The sequence below is a fragment of the Ceratotherium simum genome, chromosome 8 (genome assembly GCF_057802395.1).
Source record: "Ceratotherium simum simum isolate JZ-2026a chromosome 8, ASM5780239v1, whole genome shotgun sequence".
Lineage (NCBI taxonomy): Eukaryota > Metazoa > Chordata > Mammalia > Perissodactyla > Rhinocerotidae > Ceratotherium > Ceratotherium simum.
In genome coordinates this window covers 5486394-5500141 of record NC_141907.1, presented here as the reverse complement: position 1 = coordinate 5500141, position 13748 = coordinate 5486394, and the positions used below count along the sequence as shown (strand labels likewise).

Below are 13748 nucleotides of genomic sequence, written 5' to 3'. Positions count from 1 at the left end.
TTACGTGCTGTGCAACCTCAGGCATGTGCTTGGACCTCTCTGAGGGGCCTCATCTGTGAAAGGGGGCAGGAATCTGCCGAAAAGAGCGGTTGGGAGATCAGAATGAAGGTACCGAGTGTATTCATTTCCTAGGGCCACTGCGACAAATGACCACAAACGTCGTGGCTTAAAACAACACACACTTATTCTCTCACAGTCTGTGGGTCAGAAGTCGAACATGGGTCTCCCTGGGCTAAAATCAAAGCGTTAGCAGGGCTGTGTTCCTTCTGGAGGCTCCAGGGGAGAATCCATCCCTTGCCTTTTATAGTTTCTGGAGGTGCCCATGTTCCTTGGCCCGTGGCCCCTTCCTCCGTCTTCAGAGCCAGGATGGCAGGTCGAGTCCTCGTGTCACATCTCTCTGACCCTCTTTCTGTTGTTGCATCTCCCTCTGAGGACAGCCAGCAGAGTTTCCCCACTTTCAAGGACTCATGTGACAGACTGGTCCCACTGGATAAGCCAGGATACTCTCCCCATCTCAAGGTCCACGACCTTAATCACCCCTGCAGAGTCCCAGAGCCGGTGTTCAGGCAGTGCTGGCTGAAGCTGGATTTGTGGGGCTGAGACCACGATATCTGTTACCATCTTTTGAGCATCTGCCGTGTGCCTGGCGCTTTGACCCTCTGCGTTTGAATCCAGACTCTACCACTTACTACTGAATTTGGGCACAAGTTAAATTATTTAACCTCTCTAAGCTCAGTTTCTCCATGTGTAAAATGGGTAGAACAATAGTACCCCCCCCCCCAAGAGGGATACCATGAAGCCTAAACAAGATCATACGTGTAAAGTCCCCCACACCGTGGCACCCGGGTTCAATAAAGTATTTTTTATCTCATTGGTCACCGCAGCTGAGAAGGAGCAACATTGCCCTCTATTTACACATGAGGTTCAGAGAGGTTAGCCACATGTCCAAGGTCACACAGCCGGGAAGCAGCTTTCTCCTCCTTTGTGCTCTGTCCTGAGGGCTGTGTGGTTCATGGAGAACTTGGCCAGCAGACCCAGCAGAACAGCTCTGCCTTCCTCCCGCTGGGTCTGAAGTGTAAAACGCCCCCTTGAAAGCAGAAGGGCGAGGCCTGGGCTCCCCGGGGACTGTTGAATGTGAGAGTCAAAAAAGATCCAGGGAGAGTAGGAGAATATTTGGAAATCATGGTGGGCTGTGCTCACCTGCTTCAAACAAAACAAAGCACGACCAGCAGCACCGAGCGGGAGCCTCCTCGCCAGGCCCGGGCTGTGCGGGATTCAGCGGATTTAACCTCGCCCCTCCCCACAGCCGGTGATATTATGAGCGCCATTTCCCCGGGGATGACGTCAGAGCTCGTAAGGGTTAAAGGTTGCGTTAGGAGCTGGAGGCAGCAAAGCCTCCAGTGAGCCCGGCCTCCCTCTCTCTGCCCTGTGTGTCCCCATCCGCCATACTGCCTCCTGCTGGGCCCCCAGCCCTGGGGTCGGCCTCATGGAAACAAGCAGCATTCTGAGCCTCACTTTCCATGTAACATTTGTTATTTTATTGGAAAAAGCTGGTATTAACATATTTATAATTTTCTTCAACAGTTGGATAATTTGTGAGACACCAAAGAAAGCAGGAATGCACCGATGGGTTACAGAGTCCAGAAGGACCGGGTCTGTCTACTCCACCACCACACGGCCCGCCCCAGCAGGAGCTCAGGCCTCAGAGCACTCACGGAAAAGAAAGCAACCCGACAGCTTCACGACGACGATGTGCACGCCCATACATTCAAGTAGAGCAGAAGAGTTACAGAGTAAGGAAGCCAAGTTTGTGACGATTTTACTGGCCCTTCTGCCATTTCTAGTTTTGCCCCTCCCCGCTCAACACACATCCTATTATTCACAATTTGCTTTGGACAGCGTTCTTTTCTGGGGATCCAGAGGCATGCCTTTCTTCTGAGATCTTTTTCTTTCTTTCTTTCCCTATTTTTTCCGTTTTTGGTTTGACATCCAAAGTTTAAAACAGAAGTAAGGAACCAGGAACTAGATTAAGACCTCCTTTTGAATCCAGTGTGAGGTGTATACTCTGTGGATGGTAATGTTGAATCTGGTGTGACTTCTGGCTGCAAATGCAGGTTTCCTCTCAGCGTCTGAATCACAAAGGGAGATGGACTGTGCCAAATATCCGAGTAATTGTGTAAGGCCCTCAGAGCGGGATTTTGGCTTCAAAAAGATTTCTATACAATTGACCACATTCTTGAACCTCTTTCCAAAGGGGAAAAGAAGGAATCCGATCCTGTGATTGTTAATTTTAATTAGAATAGATATGTACATATAATACTGTCCCGGTCACCTGGATTTTACAGTGATACATAAACAAACATTCTTCATTCACGTCGATTAAAAAAGAAAAAAATTCAATGGACCCATTTCCTCACGTGAATATCGTATGGCTGGAAGTGAGCGCACATGCGTTTTGTGCTTTGACACACACAAAAGTCTACTGTTATCCATTGAGAAAAATCTCGGGTGGGTCTAGTTCCTGGGTGAGGTTACATCTTGTTAGAAAAGGTTGGATTCGGTTGGGCCTCTGCGGGATTTTCGGAATCAAAATGCAAAGCCATGTGGTTCCGGGGCAATTCCACCGGCAAAGACAAGTGGGCATGGTTGGCGGGGTGAGCGGATCTGGTCTTGAGAGAGCAGGAGACACTACAGTGGCCCTTGGGAAAGCGTCCTCCGAGATGGTGTGATCATGAAAGGAAAGGTACCCTAAAATGGTCATATCATGCAATTTTCTTTTGGAGGCAGTTCAGTGCATCTGAACGAGGAGCTGGGAGGCAGATGTGGGGCGGAGCGAGGAGTCGGAGAGAGGGCCCAGCTCCTGAAGTTACCAACAGCAAGGAGCACCACGGGTCTTCTCCATTCTCCATTCTGAGTCTCGGTTCTCCCCGGGACCCTCGTCATCATCCCACCTACTCTGTTCTGCTTCACAAGATGAAGAGACGTCTCTAGAACCTTCCAGGCTAGACTGTCACTTGAATATGAGCCACCAACGAGGTGGATCGGAAGGCGCCTGTGCGAAGACCTGGGCGGGATTCCTGACCCCACCACTGGCTGGTGCACACCTTGAGCAAGTTTCTTGGGCCTCGGTTTCCCCGTGTGTTCAAAGGGAATGATCAATTATTCACCTTTCAATCCCTGGCACCTGGCACTCGGTGAGCAGTTGGTGTTTATGGACGGAATGACTGGATGCCCACCTCACAGGGTCATGTTGAGGATTCAGAAAGGTCACGGACAGAACCAGCAGGCACTCCCACGAGGTGCCCAGTGTCCGCTGGAGGATGACAGGAGCGCCCCACAGAGCGGGTGGAGGGACTGAATCAATGCGCCTAAGGGGCTGAGCACCACGCCTGGCACACAGCCCGCGAGCGGCGAGGTGGGTAAGTGGGAGAACGACAGGCACACAGGTGGGTGGACCTCACCCCCTCCCTCTCAGGAAACCGTCAGGGACCTGAGATATGGAAAGACATTCAAAGAACCTAGAGGAGGAGCTTGCATCCGCAAATTCTCAGCAGGAATTCACGACCCAAGACAAAGGCGAGACCCTCCGCAAGGAGACAGTGGAAATCGCTCCCTTTATAACCAAAAGAATCCTGGCTGGCTTGTTTGAAAACGCTTCATTATCTGTCCCCGGAGCCCCGATCTGGGAGGCGCGCTAGAGAAACAGCTCCCGTGGGCTCCCGCTTCCCCGGAGAGGAACTGCTGGAGTGAAAAATTAACCCGGAGATGTAAAAACCCTACTAATGTGGTAAAGACCCACGGCAGGTCAAGTACGGGAAAGAACCCTGAACTTCAAGGCCGACAATCACGTCCATTTCACGATTTGTGGCTGTGAATCCTCGGTTTTCCTTTCTTTAAACGATTACCGGCCAAGGCGGTCTGGCCTAGGGCAGCTGGGGAGGTGCGGGGCCCAAGTTCCCGACTGCCCGGCCAGGCCACTCCTGCGGCTGTCCTTGGTGCCGCTGCCATCTTCCTCCTTTCCTCGAGTTGCTGTCTGACCGGCGTGTCGCGGACACTGCCACAGGCGGGCGGGACGGGGCTCCGTGCCCCTAGTGCATCTCGGAGTTCACCTTGTCCTGGAAGATGTAGAGGTTGTTGGTGGCCGCGATGGCGATGATGTTCTCGGCCGGGTGCCAGGCCGTGTGCAGGATCTTCTTGGTGAAGTCCAAGCTGTCCACGCTGATGTCGTCCCGCCTGCGCTTGCCGCCCACGCACACGCGCCGCGGCTTGAGCACGGCCCGCGGCTTGCTGCTCTCCCGGGAGGCCTCCAGGGTCACGTCGCGCTTGGTGTTCCGGTCAAACATGCGGAAGAAGTTGTTGTAGGCCCCGGTCATGATGACACTGGCGGGAGAAGGAGAGGCGTCAGGCGGGGAGGACCACGCAAGAAAGAAACCCATCCCTTCTCAGAAATAACCCTGGGGGCTGCAGGGCCATCGCTCCCTGGAGAGGAGCCCGTGTGAGGAGACGTGGGGCCACCCTGCTTCTGTTCCATCTGTCTCTTGGGGTCTCTGGTCCTCCCTCACATATCAGCTGCCAGCAGCACACTGACTTCGGGCCAGGAGCTGAGACCCCTTTAATGCTCTGCCCCAAACATCATCAAAATATCCCCCTGTACTTTCCCTTTAGCCCAGGAGAGAGAGCCCTGGACTTTTAACAACACTAGGCAACAACAGAGGGAAAAGAAAGGGGAAATAAACACAGGAGACGCTGGAAAATAAACTCTGTGGCTGACAAAGAGCAGGCCCCTGAATCAACCAGACCTGCCCTTCCCAGGAGGGACCCAGGACCCCCCTGCTCTCTGAGTAATTGAGTGACTAAATGAATGCTCTCTGCACACCGCTGAGGTTCAGGTGATCATCCCGCCCTGCTAAAGAGAATTTTACATGTGTCCATGCACTCCGTTTCTCTTCTCCCTCCTCTCCTAAGGAGGAGGGCTTCCTGTTGCATGAGAGAAGGGTAAGTTCACCTACACAGTCAGAGCTGGGAGGGAAAGAATACCAGCCACAGGGGCCTGGGCCTAGAGAAGGGGCTGGGGGTTGGCCTAGGAGAGGCCCTGGGGCAGGTTGGGTGGGGGCAAACTAACCAAGGAGGGGGGTGGATTCTAGGAAGCAATACTGAGGGTCCGGGAGCAGCTCCCCACAATGTTCTTCAGAAGAGGTGCACACAGACCGGAATTCCCTTTTGGAAGCTGATCTGTGCTTCTTGATGGTGTCACTGCCTGAGACAGGGCCATGTGGACCCTACGTTTACAAGGGTTACCTGCATGTGCCACATCTTCCATGTCACCTGAGTTACGAGAATAACACAGCGTAGAGGAGCCAGAGCTGCTCAGGGCAGAGGCCCACCTGGATAGACCAGGAGAAGCTGTCCAGTCCAGCACCAGGCTGTGCAGGGTCAGGTGCTCAGGGGCCCTGGGTGATGCTGTGTTGCAGGCTGAAAGTGACACTTCTCCTTGTGACGTGTTTCCTCCTTGTGGGAAAGCTCGGGCTGATAAAGTGACCCCAGGAGAGCCTGGTACCCGAGGCCCTAGCCTGTAGCATCTCCATGGGAGGCCAGGGGAAGTCGGCCCCAGGGCCCACAGGCAAATGGACAGGTTGTGATTAGAAGCCACACTGTCGCCTCGCCTGTGGACCATCTCTTAGTGTCGGTCCCTTCTAGACAGTGAGGGGCGGGGTGTGCGGTGGGAGGCCCCTCTGCTGCCCGGCTACTGAAACTGCTCAAGGGGAGGGGTCTCCCCAGCAGAGGGCAGAGGGTGGGGTGACGTCTAACCATCTCCTAATGTAACAACACGGCCCATGAAATGAGGGACTCTGCTGCCTCCCTTCTCACTGATAAGTCTGCCCCTTGGAGTTCTGATCCCCCACAGAGAGAACCTTTTACTAGGCTTGGGGCCTGGCAAGTTTGGGCCAAGAGTTCCCTCTTGGTTCCTGCCCACGAGCGGCTTCAGGGCTCCCCTGCCCAGCCTGTGCGGCCCCTGGAGATGGCCGTGCGCCCATGAGGCTGGCCTTCTGCCAGAGCCCACAGTCTGCAGTGTTCAAGTTGCTGCCACCTCCCCTTGACCCCCAAACTGCTTTCTCTGACCCTGTGTTCAGAGATCAGTGGGAGGGTGTTCGGGGACAATGAGGATGGAAAACCTCCTCCATAAACTGGCTCTTCTGCGGAGCCAGGCAGGGCTCCCCGGGGCCCCAGCAGGAAGCATAGGGCACACGCCAACTGGGTGATTGGAGAAGAGCTCCATAAAGGGCTACTCACTAATGTTCTGGAAGGTTCTAAAGGAATTACAGAGAAAGTGCCGTGTCTTGGGACTGGTACATTTGGAGATTTTGTTACCACTCCCAGGCCTGAGGGGCAAGAGGAGGGAAGGGTCACAGGAGGGGAGGGGGGGGGAGAGAGAGAAAGAAGGGAAGGAGAGAGACAGAGCTATGGAGCAAGAGGCAGAGACAGACAGAGACAGAGACAGAGAGCAGAGAGAGACAGACAGAGACAGAGAGGGAGCGAGAGACCTGGGTGAAGGGCTGGCTGATGGGAGCTGTGCCCAAAGGGACAGAGTCAGCTGAGAGGACAGGGAGGGGCGCGGAATAAACACCCCGGCCTCTGTCCATCCTGCCTCCAGGTCTCCTTCTAGGGTCGCCATCGGTTAAACCCAACGAGAAGCCAGATGGCACGGGGCCTGTGGATGCAGCCCATGGCGGCCAGGCTCCGGGCCCAGGCTCTGTGGGGAAGGGCAGAGATGCGAGCTGGGGGCCGGCGGGAGACACCTCTGGGCCCGCTTCACAGCGCTAGTCACCGGGGACCAGCGTCCGCCTGTGCCTGCTCGTGGGGCAGGCGTGTCTTGTCTCCAGTCCCCGGGGCCTGGCTTGGCCTCCTGTGGGGTAAGTGGACCCTCAGCCGCCGCCAAGCAGAACCTGACCAGCCGAGCCCCTGGCCTGGGGGAGGGTGCTCCCGGCCCGCGGTGAGATGCAGCAAATGCTTTCTAAACAGAATGGACTGTAGGGCCTGGACCTTCTCTTATTCACGGCCAGACCTGCAGGTTCAGAAGGTACCTGCCCCACTAGGTGCTCACTAAGTATTTACTGAATGAATGAATGAATGAACGCTGTGGAAGGGTCGCATGCAGCCACAACCACCCTCAGAGGACAGAAATGCATGCAGCCACCTTGCCCAGCACCCCTCTGCACACTGAGGCGGGACAGGCCAGCGGCGAGGGGAGGGGGAGCGCGGTGGGGGTGGGCCCCGGGGGGACAGTGAAACAGTCCTGCCTTTTTAAGAGATTCGTCTAACCTCTGGAGGAGAAGGGAGGGTGGGCGGAGAATTCTAATGCATTTTCTGGCTCTATTCTTTTCTGTTCTAAAATTCCGCCTCTAAAGCCTTAGTTCGTGTGAATAGACCGGTTTGTGGTTGAGACAATTAGATGACACGCGTGTGGAGGCGCAAGGGCTGGAGGTGCTCTGGGTGTGCGGAGGCCCCGCCGCGCTGCTGGGCGGGAGAGAGCTCCCTGCGCTCCCCTCTCCTGAGCTGTGCTTCCGGACTGCCCGCCTGCACGAGCCCCCACTTCTCTCCTCCAGCATCAGCTCTTCCCGGGGAAGGCGGGGTTGGCTGGAATGTCCCCCTAAGTTATGACCTGTGAGACTTCACTACAGTGTGACCCCCGCAGTGTGGGAGCAGGGAGTCGGCTAAGCCTCAAAACAGCCCAGAACCAGAGAAGATCTGGCGTCAAAGTCACTGAAGCCCACGCCCAGGGCTCCTGGGGCTGCCCCTCAGGGTCCAGGCGTCCGGCCATTTCAGCAAACAGGAGACACCACCCAATGTGTGACCCTCAGACAGCTCATGACAGGGAGTGCCCTCCGCCTACACCAGTGGCTCAGGCCAGCGAGGAGAGGAGGGAGGAGAGCTGATCTCACGGAAGGAAGCCACTGGCCCAACATTAGGCCCCTCGGAGCCCACTCAAAGCCCACGAGATGGAGGGCATCAGTTCTGGCGGCTCCCGAGGTCCAGCCCGTGGACCCCGTGTACGTGGCTTCATAAGGGTCATGCTAGAGGACAGGGATGGGGGCTGGGTGAGGTTGGCACTGCTGCCGAGGGCCACCCTGCTGCCCAGTGCCAAAGGGTCCCAAGGGGGGGGCTGCAGGCAGGGCCTGTGGGGATTAACGCTGGCCTGTTCATCATCACATCTATCCCCACGCAGCCCAGGAGGTGACAGAGGGGGACAGCTGCCCCGCGGGGGACCCCGGGCCTGCATGGCTTCGCTGCCCCGTCCCTCAGATGTAACAGGGGTGCGAGGGAGGGAGGAGAGGCAGGAGCAAGCATGTGGCAGAGTGACCCAAGGTGACTTGTGGGGGTGAGGAGGCCAGGTGGAGAGCCAGGACCAGGGAGGGCATTCTCTGTGTGCAGGAGAGAGCTGGAGTGGGGTGGGCGAGCACAGGCCAGGGGAGCCTGCAGGCACAGAGAAAGCTTGAGGCAGTGTTCCTGGAGGTGAGGAGGTGAGCAGGTGAGCAGGTGAGTGAAGGAGGGGAGGGAGGAGAGGGGAGGTGTGCAAAGGGCTGTGGGAAGGAAGGTGGGCGAGGCGCGCCTGAGTGTGTGTGAGAGAGACAGAGAGAGGGAGAGAAAGTGCACGTGGGAGGCAGAGGAGGAGGAGGGGGCGGGAGGAGGTGGGGGGCTGCAGAGGAGGCCTGAGCAGCAGCAGGGGACCTGGCTGTGTGGCCCACGGCCCCATCCTCCGGCTGTCTTCCGGCGCACAGTGGAGCTGCCTGCGTAGCCTGTCATACCTGGGTCAACCTGGGCTGACCCTCCCGGCGCCCAGCGCCTGCAAGAGGCCAGTGGAGCAGCCTGCCTGGGGATGGGCATGGGGCTCTGCCCCTGGCCCGAGGGAAGCCCTCAGTCTCTTCACCTGTAACCTGGGTCCTGATGACACACAAGGCCGTCAGCCCAGGGCCCTGCGTGGTGAGAGGGCAGCACAGCAGGGGCCAGGTTTGGGGGGTGAGGGTCCCCGTCTTTTCCTCATTCTACTCTCACAGCTCAACAGAGGGGTGTTGGGTGTCCCACTCTGCGGTCGGGGACTCCGAGCTCAGGTGGGGGTGACTCCTGGGATGGCACAGCCTGTGGGTGGGGAGTGGGTGCCCTGGACACCCGCCCTGCTCTTCGCAGACAGGAGCGCCAGCCCAGCCACGTTTCACCCACGTCTGCGGGAACCTTCTGCGCCACATCTGTGGTGCTTTCCAGAAGAGGGTTTGATATTTCCTCTAAGGCTCGACACCCTGTGGTGGATGGCGCATGGGGGGGTGGTGTGAGGGAACCACCCCGTGCCCGCCCTGGAGAGTGTGCACAACCCACCCCATCCACTCTCAGGCCACCTACGGGCCGTTTGAATCCAGCCCTTCCCCTCCGCCCTCACCGTCCACACCCCATCATCTCTCGCCTGGACGGACGGTGGCAGCAGCCTGCTCCCTGGTCTCCCTGCCTCTGACCCTCACCCCCCAAGCCCGCTATTCCCCATGCTGGACTTTCTCACGACACCCACCCCAGGGAGGCCCAAGAGGACTTATTAACCCGGAAACTTCACCTCTGCCCTCAACACCAAGCTGTGGCCACATCAACTGCTCTTCCTGACCTCAGAGCCTCTGCCATGCTGTTCCCTCTGCCCCAATGCCCTTCCACCCTCTGTGGGCAGATTCCTACTGGTTTCTCGAGACTCGAGTGCTGCCTCCTCCAGGAGGCTGGCCCCAGCCACCCCCCAGATGGGCCACACCCCCACTCCCCTCTTGCCCGGGGCTTCCCTCTGAGCTTTGCTGTCGTCTGCTCCCTGCAAACCATGGGGTAGGTCCTCCTGGGCAGGTGCCAGGTTCCCTCTCTGCTGTGTCCCTGGTGCCCTGTGCTCTCAGGAGCCCAGAATCTGCAGACCCCCACGTGGGCCGATGGCCACGTGCCCTGCAAAGGGGGACGTTCAGACCTCAGGGGCCACCAGCTGGGATGACCTCTGACCTCCCGACTCAGGGCAGCAACTCCATCAGCCCTGTCTGGTTCATCGGACAAGGGGGGACCCCTGTGGCCCTGCCAGACGCCCCCCTTCACTCCCACAACAGGCGTCCACAGGTGTCAGGCTCTAGGTCAGGCTGGGTCACAGGTAGCGCCCCCACCTGCCAGGACCCCACAGGTGGTGAGTGCTGATGGCACCCAGAGGCCTTGCCCCAGGCTTTATGAGAGGCCATTCCTGCTTTATCTCTTCTGCCCTTCCTGATCACCCGCTGTGCCAGCCCTGGGACACTCGGGTAACACTGAAGCAGCAGCAAGAGAAGGTGGATTCCCGCTTTCCCCCAGAGGGAGCCGGAGGCCAGTGGCCGGGGACGCCCCCCCACCTCTCCCTGTGACCTCCGCCCCCAACCCTGGGCTGCCCGGGGATGGCTCCAACGTTGCCCTATTATGCGGTGGCTCCCAGAGCCTGCAAAGGAGAGGGGTCGCCTGGAGGGGCCGCAGAGCCACCTGGGGAGCTCATGAAACCCCACACCAGCCCCCCCGGGGGGGACTCAGCAGCCTGGGGGCGGGTGCAGCTGTGGTTTTCAAACACTGACTCTGGACAGGGACTCTGAGACCCCACGGGCAGAGGCTGCCCCTCCCCCGGCCCGGACCCCACACAGTGGGGCAGAAAGGGCAGACCCAAGGAGCTCAGATGAGGGCCAGGAGCCCGGGGGGGGCGCCCCAGATGCTGGGTGGTCTGGGGCTGGTAAATGACCGCACCGTAGAGGGGGGACAGACGCCTTTCTCTCCCCACCGCTCCACTTGGGCCTACAAGGCAAAAGTACGCCCCCAAGCCCAGGCGGTGTGGGCAGGTGCACGGGCCAGCCCACCTGGGTCCAGACCCCAGCTCTGCCCCTGACACGCTTCCTAACTCTCCGTGCAGGTCCCCCATCTATAAGTGGAGTAACGGGGCCTCCAGCCCTGGTGAGCACGGATGAAGTGACACGGTGAAACAGTTGGAACAGCGCTGGGCTCGGGGAGTCCGCCTCCTGCTAGTTACTAAACGCCAGCAGATGTTTCTCCTGCTACCCGTCCACGACCAAAGCCCCGCTGGCTTCCTCTGAGACGGGGAGCCCAAGAGGAGGGAAGCAGAGGGCACGGGCGGGTGACGAACCGTTCCCAGAGAAGGGCCTGCTCGAGGGCCACGCTCCCCCCCGCCACACCGCAGGGGCCAGGGAAGAGAGCAAGGCAGCCCCCCCTTTGTCCTTCAGGGAACAGCTCCCTTCACGAGTGGGTGCTTTCACACGACACCCATTCTGCCCGGACCCATCAGGAGAGGAGGGGGAGATCATCCAAGTCACCTGAGGCCCACATAGTTGCTAATCCTCCTCCCATTAAGGGGCAGGATCCAGCTGACACACGCTGGGGAGGAGGGATCCCCCCCCCCCACCTGCAGGGAGAGGGGGTCCCTTTCGCCTCAGAATACCAGGTCCCAGCCCCCTGCAAACCACGCCAGGAGAGAATGGCCCATCTCACAGTCTTACGTTCCAGAAGGTTCCCTTCACAGGGAAAAGGGCAGCCCCTGCCTCGGCTTGCATCTAGGCAAGTTGCTTCACCTCGGCTTGCCTCGTTTTCCCATCTGCACACGGGATCACGACTCTGCCTGCTCTGGTCCCCAGCTCTCCTCTTGCCACTGGGGAAAGGCTCCCGCCCCATCCCTGTCAATCACAGAGCTCTGCCCGCCCCTGCTGGCCACCTGTGGCATGCAATAATCATGTCCATGCTGACTGGCTCGAAAAGTGAGTGTGTGACCCAAACAGAGCCAACCAGATCCTTCCATGAGAATTTCCCATAGACCCTGGGAGAGGGGATTGTGAGGACACTGGAAGGGGAACTATTTGGGGTCGTCATCGCCAGCAGTGAGGAGGAGCCGTCTGCAGTGGGAGAGGATGAGGCTAGTGTGTAAGGAGAGGCAGGGAGGCACAGAGATGGGAACAAACAGAGAGAAGGAGATGCCCCAAAGATACAGGGTGAGCCCTGGGGTAGCCTTGCCTGGAACTTCTCAGAAAAGCTTAGGCCTGTCTGACTCCTGCAACCAGAAGATGCTTGGTTGACACAAATCCCGTTGTCCCAGGCAGAACAGATCAAGGAGAGCTTCCCAGAGGAGGGGGCACTTGAGGTGGGTCTTAGAGGCTCAACTGGGGTGGGGGGGCATGCAAGACAGAGAACAGACCCATGTGTGCAAATCATCAGACCATCCACTGGCAATACGGACCCACAGCCTTGCCAGGAGCTTCACACACAGGATCTCAAAACAGCCCTGGGAGGGCACGGTTCATTAGAACTCACATTCCAGGTGAGCAGACTCAGGAGGCCTGGCAGCTTACTCAAGCTCACGACTGGAGAGTGGAATGTGGCCCAGAAATCGCGGGTGTCTGACCCAGAAGCCTCTGCCCTTTCCTCTACACCAGGCTGCCTACCGAAGTCCTGCTGGAGCTGGCAGGAGGCCACTGCAGGGTTGTCAGACATCCAGCAGTTCTCTGCTGCCATCTCTACAGCGGATGCTACAGGCTCCCACGAACGTGAGAAGGACAGAGCACGCCCAGCCCGGGGGATTCAGAAGGCTTGCTTTGGTCTGCAAGGGTGGGGGTCCTGGGGGCCAGTACTTGCTTCTCCCCTTAGCCTCTGAGCTCCTGGAAGACAGGGACCAGGGTTGATTTATCTCAGGATCCTCCTCCACTGGCCATGCCGGGCTCAGAGGAATGCTCAGGATGGAGTGGAAGGAGGTGGCACACCCCTTTGCCTTCCAGAATGTCAACAGCCATTGGACACTCCTGAGGCCCTGAGGGAGGGGCTCAGGCTGGGCTGAGCCAGTCCTACCCCCAGGGACACTCCATCCAGCGGGAAGGCAAATAGAGGCAAGGAGAAAACATGTAACCAATGCCAAGACATAGAAGGAAAACCCAGGAGGCAGGGGGACTAAGGCAGAGAGGACCCTAAGGGCTTCCTGGAGGAGGGGGCCCTGAGTTGAGTCAGCAATGCGAGGTGACAGCAGGAGTGAGCCAGGTGCAGTATGGGCAGGGTTCCAGGAGGCGGGAGCAGAGCGAGTGTGGAGGGGGCTAACAGGGACCACCAGGGCTGGGGTGGCTGGCACATAACGTGCACAGTAGGGAGTGCCGGGTGAGAGGCAGGACAGCTGAGCTCCAGGCTGGGCACCCATTAGCCAGAGCGGGCTTGGCAGCGCCCGTCCCTGGGAGCCAGGCATCGCCTGCCCACGAGCTCCCCCTGGTGGTGATGTGGAGGAAGGGCGGGCAGTGGTCACAACCAGTGGGGACTCCCCGCCCCATGCACAGAGTAGCGCAGGAATCCCATCCCCCCTAGTGTGTCAGAGCCTGCAGCTCAGGGATATCTGTGAGGCCCTGTCCTCACTAGGGGGTCTGCGTCAGCCTGGGTGCAGGTGCCTGGAGGTGACCCTCTGACCCAGCTGTGTCAGCCCAGTCTCAGGCCGGTGCCTCCATCCTGGTTCCCTAAGGATCCTTCAGGGGATCCCCGTGACACCATCCTGGTCCCTGACAGAGAGCACAGCCCAGAGAGCACTCCCCAGACCGCCGCGGGCCAGGGGACCCCCAGCCCTGGTCACAGTGTCTTGCTTCCAGGTGGCTCCCTCCTGGTCCTGTCCTGTGGTCTCCAGCCCCCCCGGCCCCCACCCTCCACCCGTAGGGTCCCAGCATGCCTGGGCCCAAAGCCACATGAGGTCA

At 58.7% G+C, this 13748-nt stretch overlaps 1 protein-coding gene across 2 annotated transcripts in view; it reads right to left on the bottom strand.

Moving 5' to 3' along the window:
• Positions 1 to 1515: 1515 nt before the first annotated feature.
• The window catches only part of PPP2R2C (protein phosphatase 2 regulatory subunit Bgamma), a 140346-nt gene continuing 128113 nt past the window's right edge, over positions 1516 to 13748 (bottom strand). For both annotated transcript variants that reach the window (XM_004432257.3, XM_087434895.1), the window contains one exon: positions 1516 to 4380. In XM_004432257.3, the coding sequence (XP_004432314.1) occupies positions 4089 to 4380 (292 nt within the window). In that variant the 3' untranslated portion in view covers positions 1516 to 4088. The remainder of the gene's footprint in view (positions 4381 to 13748) is intronic.